This window comes from Lonchura striata, chromosome 3 (genome assembly GCF_046129695.1).
Source record: "Lonchura striata isolate bLonStr1 chromosome 3, bLonStr1.mat, whole genome shotgun sequence".
Taxonomy (NCBI): domain Eukaryota; kingdom Metazoa; phylum Chordata; class Aves; order Passeriformes; family Estrildidae; genus Lonchura; species Lonchura striata.
Window position 1 is genome coordinate 17,513,183 of NC_134605.1, and position 24,228 is coordinate 17,537,410.

At 45.4% G+C, this 24,228-nt stretch overlaps 2 protein-coding genes across 2 annotated transcripts; one reads left to right on the forward strand and one right to left on the reverse strand.

Moving 5' to 3' along the window:
* Window positions 1-7,033: 7,033 nt before the first annotated feature.
* On the forward strand, window positions 7,034-10,108 carry LOC110477510 (left-right determination factor 2). Its single transcript, XM_021543319.3, has 4 exons — window positions 7,034-7,325; window positions 8,228-8,465; window positions 9,217-9,456; window positions 9,769-10,108. The coding sequence occupies exons 1-4, from the start codon at window positions 7,061-7,063 to the stop codon at window positions 10,106-10,108; spliced, it is 1,083 nt and encodes a 360-aa protein (XP_021398994.2). The 5' UTR covers window positions 7,034-7,060.
* Window positions 10,109-17,488: 7,380 nt separating this feature from the next.
* On the reverse strand, window positions 17,489-23,708 carry SDE2 (spliceosome associated SDE2). Its single transcript, XM_021543320.2, has 7 exons — window positions 23,589-23,708; window positions 22,249-22,366; window positions 21,603-21,714; window positions 20,932-21,101; window positions 20,177-20,288; window positions 19,192-19,576; window positions 17,489-17,778 (listed from the first exon to the last, which is right to left on the reverse strand). The coding sequence occupies exons 1-7, from the start codon at window positions 23,706-23,708 to the stop codon at window positions 17,560-17,562; spliced, it is 1,236 nt and encodes a 411-aa protein (XP_021398995.2). The 3' UTR covers window positions 17,489-17,559.
* Between the last annotated feature and the right edge of the window lie 520 nt (window positions 23,709-24,228).

The window sequence follows — 24,228 nt, forward strand, 5'->3', positions numbered from 1 at the left end:
TTGTATTAAGGAACCAATTCCCATCCACTTAGGAAACAAGACAACTGAGTTCTGTTATTGCTGTGCTTTCTAGATCAGTTTCAATGCAACCCAAGCAATAGTATATTTTCATGTCCTTTTATGAATCACAGCGTTTTCTCATTTAGGACAGCAAGTGTTCAACAGTTTACCAGCCTGGGAACACAGTGAAGGCCAGAGGTAAACTTTCCTACCACAAGGGACTGAAAACAAATCGAGCAGTGAAGCTTTGCAAGAGTTTTAAGAGACAATTTTCCAAGTCTGCTTCACATAATGATTTTAAGATTCCTCCCACTGGATTTGCAGAAACTGAACTTCCTTGAGAACATTGTTTTCATGTAGTCTGCCTTAGAAGTTTTCCAACAGATCTGGTCAAAATGATCAAGCATTTTAAATTAATTCTCAGGTCATCTACGTCTTTGCTCATATTACAGTAATTATTTCTAGTTTTGCTGTCACAGGGTAAAATATTCCTTGCTCTATTTTAGAATCAAAGCAGAGAAAGGGGACTAAGAACCCAAGTTTTGCTCAATGAAAAATAGACTCTAAATTCCTTCTTGTACCTTTGAAAAATCTTCTCCACGTGTATGATTTGTCAAAAGATGCTGAGTTCTGCACTGGCAACTTAAATAAAGCCATGGTGCATAGATAAAATAAATTTTAGTCACCATATCTTTAGTTATTCAGCCTGGAAAGCTGACAGATGCCAGCTTCAAATGCATGGCATTTCCTGCAAAATCACATGTCAAAGCCAAAATTAAGGTTCGGAAATGCATTTGGTTGCTATGTGGAAATGTTGGCCATTCCTGGATTAATGGTTTTGAATAAGCAAATGGCAAGGTAAGAAAAGGAAAAAAGAAAAATCAAACAACTGAAGTTTGTATTTCACGCTTCAAGTGACTCGACCAAGTGTGGCTAAATTCCCTTTTAAAATCAAGTGACCATGATGCATCTCCCATGGTGCTGCAGTATGAATGCTAAAAGGATTAAAACTGGTCAGGTCACAGAGCTTTAATTTTTGCTCTTTTAGAGGCCATGTTATATCCAAGACCTTATACTGCTTCTTTACATAGATATGAGTGCATGGCAGGAAATTACATAATTTCCTGTGCCATGAAGTAAAATACACTTTTCTGTTCTCTTTTGGAGTCAAATTCACAAAAACTGGTCATTTTTCAGTTCTTTCTTTTCTGAATTCTTTTAAATTAAATAGTAATAACATTTAAAAATGTTAGAAATCAATACCATGGCAATATAAATATTTAAGTGAAGACAGCCTTGTAGTAACAGCTTGGGTAGGAGCAGTCTATTCACACACCCTCCCTTGTGAACATTGCAGCATTATTTGAAAGCAAAAGAAAATTAGGGGGCTATTTTGATATTTGTTCCTGTGCAATTCTCAAAGGTAGAACAAACTACTCAATCTAGACAGAAGGGGAATGGAATGAAGAGGATAAATAATAAATCACCAGCAACAGTAACCAGCTCAATAGATTTTGAAAATGAGTTAATGATTTGAAATTTTATTAACAGATCTAAAATATTTTAAAATGCATTTAAAATAATCTACAGGGCCTTAAGACCATTCTCTGAACAAGCATCAGCACTGTGAAGACAAAGAAAATCTTCCTGCAAAAGTTTAGTGCAATACTTGCATCCTCTTTCTGTTTAAAAAGAATGAACATCAAGCATCGGGATGAGGGATTGTAGTCTGATCCAGATCATAATTTCCAAGATGGTTTTGTACCTCTTGAAATTCCCAGCTTCCTGGAAGCCTCTCAGACATGCTCTCCCTGTATGAGCCCAGCTCATAGGCAGGCCTGGTGCTGTTGCTGGGCCCATTCAGAATTCTACCTCACCATCCTTTTGATCATAGCCCTAGTGTGCTGTTAACATCAAGGACAAAAGCCATGTGCAAGTAATTATTTTTGAAACTGAATACATCTAAGTTCCATGGTGTAAAACCCACTGACATGCAATATCCCCAGAGTCACTTCAGCACCAGATGTTACAGATGGAAAACGACCATGTGAGTAGTTTAGCTCATTTTCCTGTTGTTGCAGGTATCTTTTTGACAATCAGTAGATTTGCTAAGGCACTGCTCAAGCTAATTTTTAATAGCTCAATGAGGACTAGCAGAAACCTTTGGGCAATTGCTCCTCATCTATCTGATGTACCAGATTAGGGAAGTCTAAACTATCAATTCTGTCTTGTCATCTGTGTGTGTGTTATCACTTAATTTTGCCTTCTACAATCTCTTATTGAGTTTTGTAATTTTCTGTGCAAATAACAGGCACTTAGAGATTTTTTTTGCACTCCACTAACAAATTACTATTTTGCACAACAGTCCATCATTTTTAGCAGAAGTTGCTTTTTAGGTCTCACTCATCTTGGCATTTCATCTTTATTTTTGGCCTACAGAAAAAAAATATTTTCCAGCAAAGTTAGTAATGCAAATTATTCAACTTGAATTAACACATACTTCATAATCTTTCTGCCTTTACAGCTTCTCCTGGCAATAGAAATAAATTACAGCTGCTAGAATATAGTGTTATTCTTTCTCTATCTGAGTTGGAGAAAAGTGATTCATTTTCTCTCTTTCTTAGCAAAAGAGGACAGTCTGTTCAGTGAAGCAAAATTTATTAGGGCTAAAATTAACTGGAGGAAATACAATCCATAATTAAGCCAGGTTACTTAGTGCCACAGATGCAGTATGAAGAGTATTCCAACTGTATTACCATCACAGGAAAAACTCAGTTTCTGGAATGCCAGTTGCCACACAAACTTGGCACAGAATCAGTAAAGTTATGAGACATTGAATCTGCACATTAAGGCAAAAGAAATGTACTTTTAAAAAAGGCTGATAAACTTCTACACTATAAATATAGTTGCAAGGAAAAAGCAGCATTTTAACTAGGCCAATAAATGGGCTCTGATTAGAAATTAAGTGGTGCTCCTACAGAATTCAACTATTTCTCAGTAATTAGGACATTCCTTAATGAAGTGGACTGTGGTGTAAAGCAAGCAATTCAGGGCTATTGTTTATTTATCTGATTCAACTGCATTAGCTAAAAGTCAGTGTTTTTTCCAGCAGACTATGCTGCTGCCATCAGATCGGTGACGAGTCCGGCTTCTCCAGCTGCAAACAAGGAACAGACTGGGGCAGTGGGGAGGAGACTGCTGAAGGCATAGAAAATGCTGTATTTAAACAGTTGTGTTTGTTTTTCTGTTAAAAAAAAAAAAAAATCTTGAAGATCTCCTTTCTGCCAGAACACTGGCACTTTGCAAACACTGCCAACACAAACCCCTGCGAGCGAGCCAGCTGACATCAGCTGACCGAGGACATGAGGGGGACTTTGGACATTTTATCCATTCCTCCTCAGACAGACAGGCTTTTGTCCTGGCCATCTGACCAAAACAAGCTCATGAATAAAAGCAGAAGTTGCCTATGGAAGATGTGCTTATGTCAGTGCAATCAGAAGAGAAGAGCTCAATAGGATGTGATGTTTCAGATATTTCCATTGGAGATGGCCAGTTCAGTCTGGCCTGTACTGGTGATGAGGAAAAACACCCTCATGTCCTGGCCTAGATTAAATGAGCTGGACAATTTCTGCATAGCTTAAGCAGGTGATAGTTTGGATCACAGAAGTTGCTACTGCAACTGGCTCCTGGCAGGAGAGTAAGCACTAAGGACTGAGGCTGAGGTTACAGCACCTTTGGAATAGGATCTGTGCACTCAGAGCAACTACAATTCATCTCAGACATGGGACATGAAGTTCTATTTCCCAGAGACAAGTTAGCCAGAGCTCACAACACAGATCTAAAGTCCCTTTTATGACTTTATACCCAGTGGAAGGAGGAAGAGAATGCATGAGAGGCAGGTAAGTCAGGTGATACCTGATTAAGCACAAAGCCTTTTGGCACAAAAATTAACAAAGCCAAATTTTTGCAACAAATCCCAACCGTCAGTAAGATCAACACAACTGCATTGAGTGGCTCTGCTGTTTTCAGTCTAGCTCTGGGAGACACGCAGATGTCTTGTATTATTAGGCCTTACCTTCTGGAAACTTTTCCATGCCAGGTACTTGCCGAGCAAGCTGAGGCCATGAGGAGCAAACTCTGGGGAGCTGTACTGGCTCACAGAAGTTGCCTTTCACATCACTCAAGCAAGGGCTGTCTTAATATGGGCCCAGCTGTAATACAAAAGGGTTATGTCCATGGCAATTGAAGTCTTCAAAAGTTTAATATTTAGACCCTCAATACTGCAAATACATTTCAAACATTCTTGTTTCCCAGGATAATAGCTACATAATTACGGCAAGCCTATCACACTTTCTCTTTGATCCCACTGGATTTATTTACCAAAAGTCATTGCATGGATGTGCACAGCAAATGTCCTACAGAAGTGCCTGCAACAAAATTAAAAGCTTAAATATAGAGATTCTCTCTCCACTAAGTACTGGCTTTTATTAAAACTGGGATTTGCTCATACTTCACCCCTTGCAGCCTCTTTGAATCCTCTTTTGACATTTCAAAAGCGCCATGCAGGTTCTAATACACATTACACAGAAAGAGCTATTATAAAATTCCTGACTTTTTCTTGTTTGCACGACAAAGGGGAATGGCAAATCCTCCAATTGGACCAGATAATCACTCTCCTGTGAAAAGCCTCCAATATACATCCTCTGTTTTCTTCTTAGTTGAGCTTCAAGTGTGTTTGGTCAATAATTTTATTTTGTGTGTGAAGCCCATAAATCACCTTCCAATACACATTGGACAGTGGAGAGTCCTGGTGGATTTGGCATCAGCCAAAGGAGAAATCAGATCCAGATACAGGAAAGCTGGGTGCTGCTAGAGCAATCAGACATTTTAACTTCATGTTGTTGTGGTCTTTTGAAGAACGCTCACTGCAGAGTAGGACCACTCTCTGGAGCAATTGGATAGATAAATAATTAAAGGATAATGTCTTCTGACATAAAAGAGAGACCATTACAAATCCATGGACTGCAGTTTTATCCAGGTGACCATATAAACCTAACAAATTCCCTGCTGGCTGAGCTGGCCAACATTTAGAGAGCCCACGTGCAGAAAAGCTTTGTCAGCCATCTGAACATTACTCAGGTGGTTTCCAAACCTCTGACACAGCCCATTTTGTGACCAGCTCTTTTGCCCCGGCCTCAGGAAAGCAGTAGTGCCATTCGGCTGGAGAGACAGTCCTGAGGGAAGAGCTGGGCATATGGAGCTTCCCTAAAGGGATGAGGGGTCACAAAGATTTCAAGGAAAAAACCTTCCCTTTTATTTGCAAATGCAGGAGTATTTGACATGAGCTGAACTTGAAGCCGACAAATGAAGTGGATATTTTTCACTTCTGTTTGTGTCTTGGGAATGGATGCATTTTGAAGTAATATACAAATGCATGTCTAAAATTCATCTCCAGAGAAAGATGCTACACAAAGTGCAGGATTAAAGAATGCACTGCCTTGGGCCATGCACAGGCTGTTACTTTGTAGTCTGTTCCATTTTACTCTTAAAACTCAATTTAGCTAAATAAGGTGCCCTTTTAACATCTAGCAGAGGCTTTATCATGCTTAAGAAGACAAGTTTCTTAAAAGGTTGTAAAGACAAAGAGAGCAGTAACAGAAGTGTTGAGTGGGGCTCTTTCAGACGGCTTTATTGCCTTCCCCTGAGTACAAAACAGGCTGCCTCCCTCAGCTGACACTTGTTTTAATGAGGGATGAGCCACAACGGGGTGATTTTGTACAAGTTCATTACATCTCATCCTCCAGCCAGACTGTCCTCAGGGCACACCATTCAGCCTGGGCATTGGGTGAAACTGGACCAATTTTAAGTAATTTAGAGAGGTATATAAAATCCAAAGGCCTTTGATGCTGAGACATTTGTATGTAGGCTCAGGTATGTGGCTACTGGAGAGGGAGACTCTGCCCCAGGTGCCATGCTCCTTCATGCTTTTATCAATCACATTTTATTTCTTCAATTCAGTTCTCCTAGGATTGGTGCCAAAAATAGATTTCCACATCTTATACCAGCAAAGGCCAGGGAAGAAAAGGGTGTAAGTTTCCAGTTTAAATGTTCCAAGGTAAACATCCAGCCTCCTCACCCCAGCCTTCAGATCAGCTTCACTCTCCAGAGCCAGTGCTCTATTGTGGCTAATGTTAACGGCATTCAAAATTCTGATATTCTTCATCCATTCTGGGGAATAGTGCAGTGGTTTCTCATGTTCACTGGAAAGTGATCTGCCTTTACATAAAGCCCTCTTCTTCTAAGCATGAGTATTATGAAACCCACAGGAATCCATAAAGAGTGATGGGACGTTTTTCTAAAATGTCACACCCGTACATCTTCCACCTTCTGTGATTCAGAAGCAGAGTAAAAGCCCATAAATCATTCAACTGCTGTGACTCACTGCCCTGATTCATACACTTGATACAAATATTCAGAGATCAAAGTGGAACCTAACACCCCCCTCAAAAGATTTAAATGATTTTTCAATGCTTGCCAAAAAAATGCACTTCCAGCTGAAGCTAAAGCTTCTCCTGATTGTTATTGGCAAATTCTCTGCAGTAAAGATTGATGCTGTCTTTAGGAATCGTATGGTGTAGTACATAAAGCAATGTATTCTGCAGTTGTGCTTCCTCCCCTAGCAAGGCTGAACAGGGGACACTGATTGCTCAGGGGGCTTCTGGGCAAATATTTACAGGGAATTAAAAAATAAAAAAGGAAATTTCTTCCCCGTGGTGGAATCTAGGACCCCCCTAAATCTTCTTGTATTAACTTTGCAGTGGATGAAGGTGTTAAACTGGCATGTCTCTACCAACAGGGGAGTGATCCTTTTAAGTCCTTTGCTTCGTCCCCACTTGTGAAATTTGTTGTGCCAGTGGGACGAAGCTGGCTATAAAACCCCAGCACAGGGGACCTCCATCCAGCTCGGGCAGCTTGCCAGCACATCTCTGCCGAGAGCAGCCCCAGGGAGATCCCCCCTTCATCTCCGTCGGGCAGGAAACTGTTTCTCTGCCGGAGGAGGATGGACCTGAGGTGTGCCTGGATGCTCTGCGTGCTCTGCTTCATCCTCACGGCCCAAGCGTTTACTCAGGAACGGTTCAAGGAGGTGGTGCTGAAGCAGCTGGGGCTGTCCGAGGTCCCTAAACTTCATACGAGAGACTTGGTGGACCTGGTTATCCCAGACCACGTCAAGAACAAGTACATGTCCATGCTGAAGCGCCAGAGGGTGAAGCGCCGAGCTCTGCCGAGCCTGGCTGGCATCCTCAGGGGGATCCCGGGACACACAGGTAACGTTTCTGCTGCTCGGAGCATCCCGAGCATCCTGCTGCCGCCAGCGGCATCTGCCGGGACTCTCCCGCCCGGCCGCAGGATGGACAGAGGCAAAGCCCCGAGGGGAAAGGGGAATGAGGGTCGGGTTTGGCTCCAGAGCTCAGCTAGGCATGGGAGGTGCTTGCAACAGCATCCTAAAGATTAACAAGCACCCTTTGCACCTGGAGAGGGAGTCCCGCAGCCCTTCCAAAGGACAAGATGCTGCTGGAGCTTGATAGATGCCTTGGTACCCTGGGAACACTCTGGGCAGGTGGGGGCGTGGGGGGGGGGGGGGGGAAATAAAAACGTGCAGGTAGGTTTTGGATGAAATCTACAGCAAGCCCTCTAATAGGAATCACACCCTTTGGAGGATGTTTCACTTTGGCTCATCTCTTTTTTGTTTAGGCTTGTTGTTTTGGAAATTTACCAAGGAGGCAAATAGCCATACAGATACAATAGTGGCTGTACAAGGGCACTTAGAGCTTATTGTGCATTCAAAGGACATACACAGCACCCTGGGCAGCAAATGAAAATACTTTTTCATTCCAAGTGGTGCAGTTTCCTGCTTTCATGCCCAGCACTGGCGCAGAGGTGCACACCTTTTGAGGTCTGCTCAATTTGGGGTCATGTTATGGCAGAGATTTGTTCTTCCTAAAGGCTACAGAGGCTCAGACATAGGAGAATAATCAGGGCATTTGCAAGACATTGATTCAAGTATGCATTAGAAAAGGTGTGTTTAGTCACTCTGCCACAAGGACTCCATTGGGAGCAGGGAAGGAGTGTGTTGTGATGATAATTGTGCATGAAATGTGGTAGCTTTTCTCAGCAGGGTGGCAGTGACAGGCCATCCTTTTTGTCCCCAACTGCACAGGTATGACAGGGGAAGTCCTCTACTCTGACACAACCACACGCCAGAAGCTGATGTTTGACATGGAGGGCAGAATACCTAAAAACAGCGAAGTCACAATGGCTGAACTGAAACTCTTCAAAAAGCCTCTGGATAGAACAAACCTGCCTGCTAAGCAGTCTCACAGGCCTGTCTCCAATGCCAGAGTCAGCGTGTACTGGGTGCAGCAGCAACACGATGGTACCAACAGGACCTCCCTGATAGATTCCAGGTAAGAAAGGGGTTTCTGCTGGAGTTCCAGAGTTTAGGTCCTCTAGGATGCATTTGCACATCATGTGGTTGTGCCTCAGCTCAGTCTGATGGGGTTTACATCTGTACAACCTCGTTATATAGCCTATAAACCCAGAATGAGCTTTTATTATGCTGAGATGCCAATATATGAGGATTCTTTGAAATAATATATGCAATTTTGCCATGTACTGCTATATCTTCCTCTCTAAAATGCCCCTCCTGGTCCAATTCTCTGAAACTAGTTCAAGTGGGTTACTGGCTGCTGGTATTCTTTCCATTGGCCATTTCATTAGGTGATTAAGACAAGTAAATTATGCAAAAAGCATCTGATTCTGTAATGGTGAGCTCTGTGGAAGTTTTGCAACTCTTGAATGCTGAACTAGACTAGACTAGAAACTTAGGGCCCTAATGCAGCTCAGACAGGAGCAGGTGGGAGCCTGGTGTTTACCAAGTTGTCATCACCAACACTAAGGCTGCACGTGATCCTGCACCACCTAATTTTTTGTATGAGCATGTAGAGAAGGTTTTATCTGGCCCTTCAGTGTCTGTTAGATCTGCATGCTTCTTTGTGAGGAGGCAATTAGCTGTGGGTGCTTGCCCAGAGCAAAAATGATCATGTAATTAAGGCATATGACAATCTACAGGAAGCAAATTATTCTGCTGCAATAACAGCGCTGCAAGCCTGGGATTTATCTGATGGGCTTTTCTAATGCCAAGCCCTTGTCATGCAGGCTGGTTCCTATTCGTGAGTCGGGCTGGAAGAGCTTTGATGTGACCCAGGCCGTGCATTACTGGCTGCGAAACAAGAGGCGGGAGCCGATGTTCCTGGAGGTGTGGATCGAAGGGGAAAGGCTGGGCAGTTATGCCTCGGAAATGGCCAAAGCCGTGCGCTTCACCTCGCAGGACCCCAGGGATAAAACCCTAGGCAAGCCTGAGCTGGTGCTTTACACCCTCGACTTGGATGACTATGGGTATGTATGAAACCTAAATCTGTACTGTCTCTGGTGTGATTTTGTCCCTGAATTATTGGGGGGACAAACCCAGGGTGGGCAGCTCTTACCCTCACCAGCATTTACCAGCTGTGAATGGAGTAGTTAGAAAGCTACTGCTGAATCTCACCTCTCCTCTTCCCATACCTGTTGTCTGAATACTCAAACAAACCCTGAGCAGGGCCCAGGTGTCATGTCTCGGAGCCCACCTGTGCTATTAGCAGCAGGGATGATTCCTCCCACTTCCCAGTTTCCAGTTATAGCACCCATTCCTGTTTCTCCCTTGGTGTCCAGGAGCCCTGGGGACTGCAGGGAGGAGGCGGCGATGGGGAAATCCACCTGCTGCCGGCAGAAGCACTACATCAGCTTCCGCGAGCTGCCGTGGGCGCAGCACTGGATCCTGGAGCCGGCGGGGTTCCAGGCGTACCGCTGCTCCGGGAGCTGCCTGCAGCCGCCCCGCGCCCTGCGCCGCCTCGGCTCCGGGCAGCGCTCCTGCGCCGTGGCGGGCAGCTCCGCGCTGCCCATCATCTACCTCGTCAAGAGGGGCAACCACACCGAGATTGAGGCGGCCGAGTTCCCCAACATGATCGTGGAGAGGTGCAGCTGCGTCACGGACGGCGAGGCGCTGGTGTGACGAGTGGGTGGCCTGGGGTGTCATCCATTCCCTGCAGCCCTGCCAAGAGCCACCCCGGCCCCCAGCCCCGGGGCCAGGGATGAAGGTCCTGGGGGGTTCCTGCCTGCAAGGGCCAGCAGCCCTGGGGCCCTGCTGCCCTGCAGAGAGAGCGCACTTGGGGGCACTGTCCGTGTAGATGGGCTCAGAGGAGTGTTCTTTTCACATTTGTGAGGGGTACCTTAGAAGCCTAGTGCTTCTTGGGACCTCCTTGATGCCAGCTGAATTTCACTGTATTTATTTCATCCCCCAACCTGGAGTACTGCAAACTGCTCCAGGCAAAAGAAGATTGCCTATGACCAGGTGAAGAACAAATTTGTGGGCTCAGCCTTTCATTCTTAGGCTGCTGTGTTTGGTCCTTGTCTGCCCAAGCCGTGTTTATGGTGAGCTGGAGAGCAGAAGCACTTACATGATATAAACTGTGATATAAACTGTACAGACACACATGCACACATGTACAGAGTGTATGAATAAATGTGTGTACTGTCTACATACTGGATAGCTACATATTGATTACTTACGTATATATACATACATAAAATATTTCCTAGAGCTCAAAGGAGCATATTTATGTGCATATGTATTGTATGTACATATACATATCTACATGTACATAAAATACTATCTGAAATGCAAAGGCTTATATTTTTGGCCCCTAAACCATCGGCTTAACACAGTTTTAGGCAGAATTTAGAGTCCTGGAATCAACAGGAACATTAGGACTTAGGTTTCCTTGTGTGAATAACAGTTTGTTTTTCTGATTCTGTAATACAGTTATTTCAATTTAGGCATATTTTTCAAGTCGTGTGTGCTTTCAAAATCAAGGAAAAAAATAAACGTATTGAAGTAGTCATGTGTTTCCTTGTATTTATTCTTAGATCTAAAAGTGGTGGGGAAAAGGTCTGTCATGCTTCTGTGAATATCCAGTGCCCAGCTCCTATAAACATACATGCAGCAGCAGCTTTTCTCAGCTACCTGTGTGAGCTTATTTGCTCCCCCAAGGGTCTGGGCTGAATCAGCAGGCAGAGCAGAGCCTACACTGCCAGCGCTTCATCCTGAGCTACTGTGGAGTTTAAACCAACACTTTCTTAAAGAGAAAACCTAGAATCTTACCTGCCAGCAGGAGGTGACACTCTCCTCGTGAGCCGAAGCGGTGACAGAACCTGCAGGGGTCAGCTGGAACTGTAGGAAGGGATGAGCTTCCTCCCATCCCCTTCCTGCCCAGGTGAAGCATTTTAACCCTGACTCTTCCTGACCTCTGACCAACACATACCCTGGAGAAACGCAATGATCATGTGGTTTAATCCCTCTGAGAACTGTGCTGAGCTGCTGGCCATGGTGTTACCCATGCTAATGATTTCCACCTTCATGTCAGACTCCTCAGTTCATAACCCACTGTGACAGTGGCAGTGGCTCTGGGGATGAAGCATTTGCTGCTGACCATCCCTGTTGGATGGTGAGATGTGGTCCCTGAGGCTCTGGTTGAACCTGCTGCTGGTGCAAGGACTCTGAAATGTGTTTGTCTGCCTAGACAGGGTGACCATGGATGAGGGGAAAAGAGACCTGTTTGACTCTGCAATGGCTACATGTTATCCACCAGGAAGACGTGACTGTTCCTACTGTTCTGCAGGACCCCAGGTCTGAGGTTACCCAAGCATCTCTGCCACCACCTCATGGGTAGGCTGGCACCTCTGACTTGTGTAAACATCTGTGGCAAAAGAGCTTTAAGGGGAGGAAAAAAGCAAAAACACAGACTCACCATTCACCAGCGCTGGGCTGCAGCACTCTGGGTCGCTGGAGTCAGGCCTGGATGAGCCGGCTTGATCTCTGGCATTCCCTTCTCGTGACTGTGTAGTATCTACCTTAATGCCATTGGCATTCAGCCCCAGGTCCTCTCCAGCCAGCTCGGGGCAGGGCACAGCCTGAAGGCCAGGAGCTCAGCTGTCACCACGAGGAACAAAGCCGATGATCCAGCCACACACCGAGCTTGGGGAAGAAAGTGAGCTGGTTGCTGCCTGAGAATGAATAGCATTAACCCTGGCTCCCCTCCAACCTCCAGCACTTGGACTTCAGGCATCATTCATCCTCCATCCCAGGTGAAATCCTGTGCAGTGCAATTTGGGGCAGGCTGTTGAGGGAAATGGGGAGCAGAGCATCACAGGAGCCGCGGGGTGGGAGAGGCTCCTCCCTCCACCAGGGTCCTGTGCTGCGTCCGGGGCCCCTTGCGCCCCTTGCTTTGTGTCTGGCTGCCTTTGCTGGGGTGTCCTGCGGACAGGAGGTACACAGAAGGGAGCGGTGGGTCTGTGAGTATGTGTGTGACACCTGGAGGGCGGGGAGGGGGAGGCTGTGGCCGAGGAGACCTGGTGTTACTGTGGGGAGAACTGCAGGTACTGCAGGGTGCAAATCTGTGAGCGATAGAGCCGTGCCTGCCCTGCTGCCTGCATGGACACTTGGAATTATCGCTAGGGCAGCTGCACAGATGTTACAGCATCTCTGCAGGGGCTGGTTGTGAACTTACATTTGGATTGAACCTCCCCACTTTTGTGGAGACAGGACACTACTCCTCTGAACTCCACCTGGCTTTGTAATAAAAATGTTGCAGACTTGGAGGCTGGGCTGTAGAGAAGGCTCCAGAGACTTCTAGACTGCAAACTCCTGGGCAGAAGGCTGTGGATGAAATACTGCCACACCTGGGGCTTTTTCAGACATCAGCTCGTGCTGCAGGTAATTGTCTCCCAGCCTGTCATCTTCAATACAGGCTGCATTTGCTGTGACACCTTCTGTGTGCTACTTGCATGGGTACAACTTGTAATGCACACAAAGGCTGCCAAGCTGTCATGTTCTCCTTTCCATCTGAGCAGCACCACAGTCTCTGAGGAAAGGCAGAACATCTCACATACCTGGCAGCAGCGTGCTTCAGCATTGTCATTGATGTTGTGCTGTAATTCAATAAAAAGGAAGAGCAGTGCAGGGGTGTAATGAACCCCATATAGTCAGCAATTATTTTAAAAAATGAAAAGGTTGTTTAAGGCAAAGCCAGCATTAAACTGTCAGGCATCCTCCTGCACTACTGGAAGCACAGAGCATTCAGGTGCTGCTCAAAGAGCAGGAGGTGTCTGCTCTTCACATGGAGGACTTCAAGAGCCCTGTTAGTCCCACACTCCAGGTTAGGTTCTTGTGGGAATGTTCGTGTGGCAGCTAAATCTTATCAGAAGCATGAGCTTATCATGAGTGCCAGCTCTGGCTGGCCCTCATGGCAGTGCTCACAGGGTGACCTTTAAGGGCCTGCAGTGGTTAATGAAGTTGGACATGGGATCTGGAGGTGGTCCTATCAGTCTCAGGAAAGCTTTCCTTAAGAGAGGCTGGGCCATGCCAGCAGCACTTTCTCTCTCCATTATCTCTACCCATTATCTCCATTCTAGGAGAGAGAACAAAAGTTTCAAACCACATTAAATGCTGCTGCTAACTGGACTACATTACCTTTCCATGTGTGATCTTTCCATGATTTCATTTAAACTAAGACTGCTTTCCCATTTTCTTTCAAAATCTGTGAAAAGTTGCAGCTTTTCCTAACTGGTGAGGCCTTATTTCCTCTCCCTCTCTTGTTTTTTCTCTTTTGCACTTCACAGACTCCTACTAAGGGTGTCTGACACTTTGCCTTTCAGGGCAGCCTTCTAATTGCTTGTGTAATCGGAAAGTCAGAAAGTCGGATGCCCAATCCACATCCCAGCAAAGGTGATAATCAGGGAGCCCCTCTGGCTTTGGCTGGCAACAGCTGGAGTCTGGGAAAGGGGAACCGAGGGCAAACAGGAGTGCAGAGGTGATGGGAGTGGCAGGGAGTATGAGAGAGATCCTGCAGGATTTTGGTGGTTTAGAGGATTTGGGCTCCTCTGTCCACTCATGGAGCAGGTGTAGGAGAGCAGTGTGAACAACATCAGCACATTTCAGTATAAAACAGAATAAAGAGCTCATCATGACTGCTGCCTCTGGCCTGTGCTCTGGACATGCTCGGGCACTCCAGAGCTGCTGGGGTGCCTTGGTTTCCTGTGGTAAAACCAGCAGGTGCAGAATGACCAATAAGTACTTTTTAACCATGGCAGGAGATAATAGGTTATCTGGAGATGCTAGGCACTGGAAATTTGTGTAAACAATCCACAGCCCTCAGTATCTTATTTTTGATAATTGTTAAATCAGCGTGGGTTTTTTTGTTTGTTTGGGGTCTTTTTCCAAACTATTTATTAATTTTGTTTTAAAGCTTATCCTAAAGTTTATTTATGGGTTTTCTGTTTACATTTTTCCTTCTGATTCTAGTTAGGAAAAATCTGCCTCTGGAAGCCTGGGATGCCTGCATCCCCTTTGAAGGTCTGTTCTCTGTTTGCTGAAAATGAATGCAATCAGTTCATAATCGTTACTTCCCAGGTGATTGCCTACTTCCAGCCCAGTGATCAGTAGCCCTGTCACCCTTGGGAGGTGCCAGGTAGTTACTGGGTGCTGGGTACAGCATCACACTGGCCATAAGGTGCCATCTATAACCACCAGACCTCAGAGAATTGTTTAGGTTGGAAAAAGCCATCAGGATCATTGAGTCCAGCCACTAACCCAGCACTGCCAAAGCCCACCATGGCCCAGAGGAACCTCCAGGGATGGTGATTGAATCACCTCCCTGGGCAGCCAGTTTGTGTTTCCACTGAAGTGTGTAATGTTTCCAGCACACGTTTCACAAGCTGGATGGCTCCTTATAAACACTCCTTTCCATACAGCCCAGACAGGTCTTTCAAGAGCTCCTTGCTCCTTTCTGCCCCGCAAGTTTTGTGCAAATTCCTGATTCCTTGTGCCAGGTTAGAGGCACCCAGTGAAGGCAGTGGGGAGAAGCAGGACAGGCAGCTCCTGCCTGCATTCAGGCCACTGGGACATTTTCCAAGCATACACAGCTGCTGGCTCTAAACCCGGACTAACTACCCTGGATTAGGCCAGCCTCCAACAGAGCTGGAAAGCAGTGGTGCCTGTCCAGCCCCTCCTCTACTGCTGGGTGAGGTCAGAGTTGTCACCTCCCTCCCTTTCAGGTGTCATTAGGCATGTTAATCTGCAAAGCCACCCTAATTGCTCCGCTATAACCAAACTCAAGCCAGCTGAGGTGGCAGTGCTAACAGGGGTGCAGGCATTACCATTTCCAAATAGATATCTTGGAGAAAGCTTTAGGATTTAAAAATAGCACCTTCCTGGGAACAGGCATGACTACAAACCAACCTTTCAAATGCCAACATTCCCCAAAAAGCAAAATGTGGGATAAGAACGACTTGCAGGGGGGATCAGAGGGATTGATTGTGACTGTTTCAGGAACAGGCAGGATGGTGTAAAGGTGACCCGATGTCCCTGCTCCGCAGCAGCACCCGCGGGACTCGGGTCAGGTGCCCTGCGCGGAGGGACGAGGCTTTGCCAGCGCTGCTGGAAGCGGAGCCATCCTCCGCGTCAGTCCAGTGCCACCTACAGCAGCCAGAGCAGAAGCTGCAGCACCCGCCAAACCAATGGAAGCAATTCCAGCACGCTCCAGCAAAAGGCGTGTTCACATCAGTGAGTGCCTTTGAGGAACTTGTTCATTAGCACCGTGCAGGTGAGGACAATGGAACGGAGCCTTTTGGTTGAAGATTGGCAGCTGCTGTTGTGTCTGCTGGTGGTGATATTTCTAAACCTCCAGCAGTTCCTTCCCTCTATGACCTGTCCTGTTCCCTGCTGTTTTGTGTGTTAGATGTGCTCATCTTTCTTTCCAGGGAAGAAATGGGTCCGTATGAAGAGAGGAAAAGCCCTCCTTCAGTCTTGTGCCAGTGTTTTCACCCATTACTTTTTTCAGTCAGTAACTCCAAAATGCCAGTGAAACACGAGGCAGTACTTAGGTGTTTGAAATAAATGCATTTAAAATGACACTTCAGAAGTGTGACTTCTGTAAGTCACACCACTTGCTTTTTGGGGAAGTGATTCTGTAGAACGAACCTTTTCTCTGGGAAGATACTTACAGTTTTGGTGCATTTACAAACAGAAGCATCTTTCAAATCTAAAGCTACATAAATAGTCACAAAAAGACAGACACAGGCTGCAAACTGCATTATCCTCTGGCCCTGGACTAGAAAGATCACCTCTGTTTTGATGCCATTCTCTCCTACAGAAATAGCCCATTTAGTTTATATGTATTTTTTTCCCAGTTGTTGACTTTTCTGGTTCTGATTTTTGTCCAAATTCTTAAAAAGCTTCAAGCACTTCACCTACTTGCTCCTCTCGCATTGAAGGATCAGTCCGAGTCCTATTGTTACCCAGCTGTTTTCAAAAGGATACCCTTCAAGCATGTGAAAGTCCTGAATTGCCAGTGAGCACCCCTCTGGCTCTCCAGACACAATAATGCTCTAGGCTAATCCTCAATGTGGGAAGATCCTAGAGCAAGTGCTTGTTCTTTTTTAACTAAGCAGGAGATAAACAACTCCCAAATAAACTTGCCAAATGTGGCGCTGGTTCAAGGTACAGGTGTTGCCCTCTAAGATGGATGTAGGGCATTTCTTTTAATTCTGGCACTACTGAAGATGCAGCTGGTCAATAGTGTTTGGTGCTACTGGTGGTTTAAAATATCCCAGTCCTTCTTCACCAACCAGTATTTTAATGTAATCCTGCTTCTGTTGTGCTGGCATAGATTTGTTAGAGCCACTTCAGGGAACTGATTTGGTTTAACAAGGAACCCACAATACTAAAGGCAAGTAAAGTAGTCTACCCTACACAGGGTAGGCTTGCAAGTGGCTGCACCAGTACAACTGAAATGAGAGCAACTGCAGTGAGGGGAATTAACTTGGGTAGGAGTTGTTGCCAGAACACACCACTAACATGGTCAGTTCACTTTTGTCCCATACTCCCCATACTGGAGAGGAGCTTGAGTGTGCTCAAAGAGCTGAAGGCTCTCTTGTCCCACACACTGTCACTGCCTTTTAGAGAGCTGGTAACATCAAGGGTTTGCCACTCAGACAGGGACTGCCAGATCTAACATCCCCACCCAACAGATTTACACCAGCAAATCTTCAACAAGCTAAGGTGACCTCCCAGGCACCCTGCATCCCAGTTTCCTAATGAAACATTCAGTAAACACACCCATTTCCTTCCATACAGAGTCCATTTGTCCTGTCACAACCTCCATGAGATGTAATTTGCAGAGCCCCAGTGCTAATCTTCTCCCTCCAATACACTGTGGAACAGATCCCCAAGCACTCTGTCTATAATGATATCCTTCCCACCTGTCCATCTTTTCCATAACTCCTTGGGATGCTAACAAAGCTAGTCGATGTGAGTTCAGAAGCTGGGGATACTCAGTTGAAAGGATACCAAGAGCTTTTATTTAATGACATCAAATACACATGCAAAAAAGGTAAATATTCCCAAATCTAACCAGAGGTTTTCCCCTTAGGGGGCTTTGCAAATAGGGATGGCTTAATCTGGTCTCTAGACAGACCTCTCACTGAAAAAAGCCTTGCTGCTCTTTCCTTCAAAGTGCCTCCACATTTCAGTCCCAAAGACATCAATCCCATCTTCAGCTTCTCTAAACCCAGGGCTTCCAGTTCAGCAGCAGAGTTGAATGCCAGCAGGTCTATTGGTTCTACCTCCTGAAAAGAGAAAAACATTTGAGAAAAACATTCAAGAAAAACAGACGTTCAAGAAGCACTTGGACAATGCTCTCAGGCACAGTGTGATTCCGGTGCAGGGCGAGGAGCTGGACTTGGACTCTTGTGGATCCCTTAGACCTCAGAAGATTCTATGATTATCCCAGGGAAGTTCAATACTCCCAAAAAAACTGAATGAAAAACATCAGTTTACCATCTTGCCCAGCAATTCAGTAGCTTAACCTTGGCTTCCAGAGGCATAGCAAAGCTGACAGCCCCATTTTAGCTTGATGCAGAATATAACCAGTATACCTCCAGCAGGAGCAGAAAGGAGGATAAAAGTTATTTCTAATGCAGTTATGCTGTAGTTAAATAAATTGATTTTAAAGCATCTCTTTTTACTAAGATTAACCCCAAAAAACAAGTTGTGAAGTTCACATCTCATCCTGCCACTAAAAGAAAATATGGATTAAAATTTCATCTTCAAAGGAAATTGATACATTGGCAAATTGACTGAAGGTAGAAAGGACCCCTACAGATAGTCTAGTCCAATCCAGGGCCTTGTCTACAAAAACCCATGGAATAGAGGGGTTAATTCAAACGCTGGAATTTACTAACACACTATAATGGACACCAAATCTAAGCCCATTTTGTTCAATATTTAAATGCACATACTGGTCTTATAGTCTGTACCTAAGAGACTTCAGAGCAAGGAATAACAGCAGTGGGAATGAGAGAACTCCCCATAGGCACTTGGCAAAAACAATTCTTGCCAGCAGAACCAGAACCTTTGTCCTGCTAAGTGTACAAAAATCCAACTGCTTGCCTCATTATTCTCACCCTACTTCTAAAAAAGAAGTATTCATCAAGGACTACTATAAAAATATTTCCACCTGCAATAACAATCTGCCACAGCATTGGTGGAGTTTCCTGTTCTAGAAATAGAAAAGTCTTGCAAATACTGAGCAGAAGGTAAACAGTGAAGAATGGTAAACATCCTGTTTAAAACTTGCCAGCTCTAATAGTACAGTAGATGACAAAGTTCTAATTGATCAATTACATCCTTGGTCTTTTCCCCACTGAACTGTAATGAACTTTCACACGTCAGAGTTCCGTTGTTGCCAGTGGCAGACTTTCCACCCAAGGTGAAAAAAAGCAGAAGATCCCAGTAACTCCCTGAGAAAAAGAGCTACACTTTGGTTTATTACTAGAGTAAGCCCAGATTCATTACTCCCAAAAACCTTTAACAGTATATGCAAGGACCTATAAAGCAGAAGTATTGGCACCTTTTGCTGCTAAGTATCAGTTGGGGTTTCATCAATCCTGTGGGAAAAGCTACATTGCTGGAGCTTGTTTGCTTCTTCAGCTCTAAAAGCAGCTGAAGACGCATCACATTTTAAACTGCTCCATACTTACTGTGCTCTGTGACTGGTTTGTTTCCTGTGCTTTAGCAGGAACATTTTCTTGCTCTTCTTTCTGAGCTTGAGTCACTCCATTCTTTCCTTGGATGTCTTCCTTTGGGGCCTCTGTCATTTTGCTCTTTTCCTCGGCCTGCCCACCTGTGCACACCTCTCCTTGCAGATCTCTTCCAGGACCTTCTGGCTGCTCCAGTGGTTTCTCACTTGCACTGGTAGATGGACTGTCCTCTGCAGAAGCCACAGAGCTGCTTGAACACTCATCAGAATTTCCAACACTTCCATTAGCACTGCTGCCTGATGGACAACTTCTGTCAGATGTACAAGGGGAGTCATCCTTATTGTCATCCTCACAGCCCGAGCCTGTGGCCTCATCCAATCCTGGCCTGGCACAGGAAATATGTTACAGATTAACATGCATCTATCTTAAACCTTTTCTCTTTAAAATAATTTTTTATAATTGTCATATTTCTCTTTACAAAACCCATTTCAGAGAGATATAAGGAGCTACTCCAACAGCTATTTAGGTTAGTTTAGTTAATGGAAGATTTGTCAACATTGAAAAGGAGACCAAAACAGGTATTACAGCATTCCCAATACAGAAATGACTGGAATCTTTGTCTTCTCTTCCATTAGCTGAAAGATGCCAGGAGGGGGAGGGGGGGGGGAATAGTCTTTTTAAGTTCATTGTAAATATAATTAATTTATGAAGAAAAGGACAATAGGAAGTAGTAAAATATAATAATTTAGAAGGGGTGGGGGGGGGGGGAATTTTCTATTTTTGCAAATGAAGTTTGTCCCCTCCATCTGGAACAGAATTATAGGAATGCAGAAATGTTTACTTTCAGTTCTTTGATTTACTCAGGTCAGTCTTATTTCTATTTCAGGCTACATCTCAGACTAGACTCTGCTTACTTGTATGTATCTAACTTTTCATCCTTTTTAAGTCTTAAGACTGGAATATAAAAATAAGGTATAACTCTTACCAAGGACATTTTCTTTTTTCAGATTTTGTTTCGCTCTTTCCAGGTTCACCTGGACGCTTCCGACTCTTGCCACTTTCTGATGACACCGCTTTGCTGGCAATAACCTGCAAGCCTTCAAAATAAATTTCAAAGCGAACTTCATCAGGACACAATTAATGTCTGTTGTAAATTCTACTTATCTTTTCACTTCATTTGCAATTTAAAAGACTAATTGAAAGAATCACTGTTGGTGATATAGACTCAAAGCTTAACATAAACTGAGTAGCAGCAAAACCTTTCCTACATGGATTTACTAAGGCAGAGTCAATTAAAATTGGATTCCTGAACTGAACTATCAGGTTCTTCATCCCATTCAGACTCAAGTCTCACTATCTAGCTGACAGCAAGAGAACAATACAGGGATAAACAAAGAAACCAGGAAATGAAACAAAGTATTCTGCAGTTGGATCCAATGTCTAGTTTTTATGTACAACCCCTTTATAGTTTTCCTGTGTAATTCTTACAGCTCAACTAGCAAAAGCACCTTCACAGAATCTGGCTCTTATTACAAGGTGACCTAGCAAAGTAAGGTGAAGCATCGCTTGTTCAATGTTCAATGGGATTTAAATTTAAATTTAAGAAATTTACGCTGAAATTTAAGATTTCATTCAGCCGAAATAAACCAATTGTTTTTTTTTAATTTTCCTGCTGGAGCGAGGCTAGAGAGGCCCTCGGCGCGCCGTGGGCTCTGAGGAGAGGCGGCCAGGCTGCCGTACCGATGCGCAGGGACTCCTCCTGGCGCTCGGCCATCTCGCGGTACTGCCGCTCGTACTCGGGGTCGGTGAAGGTGTGCCGCGGCTCCGCCAGCTTCCGCCGCAGCCTCTCCAGCCGCCGCTGCTCCTTCTCCGCCTCCCGCTCCGCCTGCTTCTTCACCCACTCGGCCATCCTGCACGGACACAGGCACACATCAGCGCTCTCAGCCTTCGCCTGCAGCACGCTCCCACCGCCTGCTAGGCTGGGAGGCAATGGGAAATGACAACAGCACCCAGCAGAATTAACGAGGAAACAGAGACTCTGCTGCAGAGAGGAGAGTAGGGTTTACTTCGAAAGCCAGAAACAGCAGTTAAGTTCACACACCCCCAAGACTGCGGTCTTGCAGCTTCAGAGACAACTGTGAGAATTCCACACAAGGAATCCAAGAGGTGCAAAACAGTCTCTCAGACTCAGGCTGCAGTAAAATCACATCTATGTCTGCAATAATAGAATTACAGTCATGAAAGCCCTCTTGGCTTCCAGTCCACCTGCACTCAAGATTTCATTTCTGCTCTTTTTAGTACTCAAAACACCATTTCATTCCTACAACAGGCTGTCATTTGGTCTCTTTTGTTAACAGTGAGCTACAGGATCAAGTTATTTTACAATTTCAGCTTCTGAGAAGATGCCTTACGCTTTCTCGTGATTGACATCCCGCAGCCTCCTTCCACTGAGATCTCGACAAGCCTCTCTGTTTGTTGTCTTCTCAATCTGAGCACCAAGGGCTCGCAGCATCGACCCAAACCCTTCCAGAGGAAAAAAGTAATCAGGAATTAGCTAAACAGAAACATCTCGTCAGTATAAGGAATCCAGCTTAGGTTGAATTCTTTAATTTTTTGGCTACTGAGATCTTGGCATTTATATGGGTTTTTTAAAAATAAGAGAGATTATAAAGTCAATTAGGTCACATAGCACATTCAAATCACAGACTATTTCTACCTGAAATATTTGTCCTAAGTGACCACCAAATGACACTTGGCAGCCTAAGATGACAGGATCTTTTCAACACAATTTCAACTCTGAAGGCCCTTTGGTTCATGCTACAGACTTCTACTAACAAAGATATGCTGAAAAGTGATGTGAGGAACAAGTGGACTTCAGCCTCCCTGGTCAATCCTCAGCTTTGCACACTTTGGTTTTAGCTCAGACACTCTGTGTCAGTCATACACACAACAAGAGATCTGCCAGTATCTGAGGACTCCTGCTCTCAGTACAGACTATGGCACAGCAGCAGCTTTTTAACCTAAGAATCCAATCACTAAGCAGAATAAACAACAAACCTCCTTTTCCACCACAAAGTCTTGGCTCCAGGCTATAAACAACTCCACTCTGCAACTCATCTTCGTCGCTGGCCAGTTGCCCATTACACTTCACATACAAGCTTTCTTCTGGAATATTCTAAAAACGCAGCAAAATTGAGTCAGATCATTGAGCCAGAGAAAATGAAACATTCTGACAAATAAAATAATTAATCAGATGTGCTTTCTTCCTTCCAGAGAGGAGGAAAAAAAAAAAAAAAAAAAAAAAAATCAGACAATCTGAAAAGCATGATGCTTTTCTGTCTGATGGTGCTTGTTTTAATTCCTGGTTACCAAAGGACTGAATACAGTGTACATCAGCTTGCAAACATGAACAGGGAAAAACTGTACTATGGGAAAAATTCAGAAACAACCTGTGATGATCTGACCATAACCTTCATTCCCTGTCCTCCAGTGCCACTAGTGGGAAGGAAATAGAGCCCGGGAAAGAGGGAGGGGAGGAGGGAAGGTGTTTTTAGGATTTCTTTTACCTCTGATAATCCTACCCTGATTTTGACTGGTAATAAATTAAGTTCATTTCCCCAAGCCAAGTCTGTTTTGCCCGTGATGGTGACTGCTGAGAGATCTCCTCGTTCCTTATCTCGACCTTTGACCCATTCTGTTACATTTTCTCTCCCCTGTCTAGCTGAGGAGGGAGAGAGTGACTTTGGGATGCCCCTGGAGTCCTGCCAGGGTCAACCTACCACAATGTGTGCGCATATATATATATATATATATATATATATATATATATATATATATATATATATGTATATGTATATATGTATGTATATATGTATATATGTATGTATATGTATGTATGTATATAAACACACACACATATATATATACATACATATATATATACATACATATATATATACATACATATATATACATACATATATATCTATGTATGTATATATGTATATATACACACACATAGATATATACATACATATATATACATATATATATAAATATAAACACACACACACATAGATACATGTATATATACGTATATATATGTGTGTGTATATATATATGTATATATATATATATGTGTATATATATATATATGTATATATATATATGTATATATATAACGTATATAAGAGGCTACAGGGCTCTCTGACAGCAAACCGGCCTGCTCAGCAAAGCGACGGGAACGAAAGCAAGGTGCGCAAGGTGGGCATCGCGCCCGCCCTGCCGCGGGTGCCGCAGCGATCCCGGCGGGCAGAGGCCGCGGGCGGCCGCGCAGCGCCTCCCGAGGCCAGAGGGCCCCAGGGCCGCCCCCGGCCGCCCGCTGCCCCGGCACTCACCAGCTCCCGGGCGCGGTGGCGGCGGAGGCAGAGCACGGAGCGGCCCCCGGGGGGCGGCGGCAGCGGCCGCGCCCGCGGCCCCAGCGGGTCCCGCACCCAGAGCGGCGCCGGCGCCGCCATGGCCGCGGCCCGCGCCGTCACGTGCCGCGGAAGCGCTCGGGCCGCGCCCCGCCCCCTCAGCCCCGCCCGGCGCTCTCGGCCGGTTTTTATCGCGGTTCGCAGCTCGCGGCTCCTTATGGAACCGCACCGAGGCGAATCCAAGGCGCCCCGCCGTTCCGATTCGCGGGATCCGTGCGGCCCGCCGGGCTGTGCGCCTTTCCAGCAGCGGCTGCCGCTGGCGGCGGCGCAGGGCGCGAGGGGAGCGGGGCGCTCGGCCCCCTGAGGGACGGGAACACGCAGTGTGGAAACGCGGCGAGAGGGGCAGCCAGGATTTGCAGGGCGATGGAACTCGTCTCTGCGCATTCTTCGCCTTGTTCACTCCCACACGCGGTTTTGGGAGGTGGGAACAGGCCCTGAATTCGGGTATCTGGGGGCGATGTGCCTGGGTCGGGGTGATCCCAGATAGGAGGACAGACTGGGAGATAAATTCATTGGGAGCTGCCCTGCAGAGGACTGGGGGTTCTTGTGGGTGAAAGGCTGG

What these genes read in the sequence shown, in the direction of transcription:
- LOC110477510 (XM_021543319.3), top strand. Translation starts at nt 7,061, where the DNA reads ATGGACCTGAGGTGTGCCTGGATGCTCTGCGTGCTCTGCTTCATCCTC. An exon ending in GGGGATCCCGGGACACACAG is followed by an intron (nt 7,326 to 8,227) that starts GTAACGTTTCTG and finishes CAGGTATGACAG; the next exon opens with GGGAAGTCCTCTACTCTGAC. An exon ending in ACCTCCCTGATAGATTCCAG is followed by an intron (nt 8,466 to 9,216) that starts GTAAGAAAGGGG and finishes CTTGTCATGCAG; the next exon opens with GCTGGTTCCTATTCGTGAGT.
- SDE2 (XM_021543320.2), bottom strand. Translation starts at nt 23,708, where the DNA reads ATGGCGGCGCCGGCGCCGCTCTGGGTGCGGGACCCGCTGGGGCCGCGG. An exon ending in ACTTTGTGGTGGAAAAGGAG is followed by an intron (nt 21,715 to 22,248) that starts GTTTGTTGTTTA and finishes TTCCTCTGGAAG; the next exon opens with GGTTTGGGTCGATGCTGCGA. An exon ending in GAAAAAAGAAAATGTCCTTG is followed by an intron (nt 19,577 to 20,176) that starts GTAAGAGTTATA and finishes TTCCTGTGCCAG; the next exon opens with GCCAGGATTGGATGAGGCCA.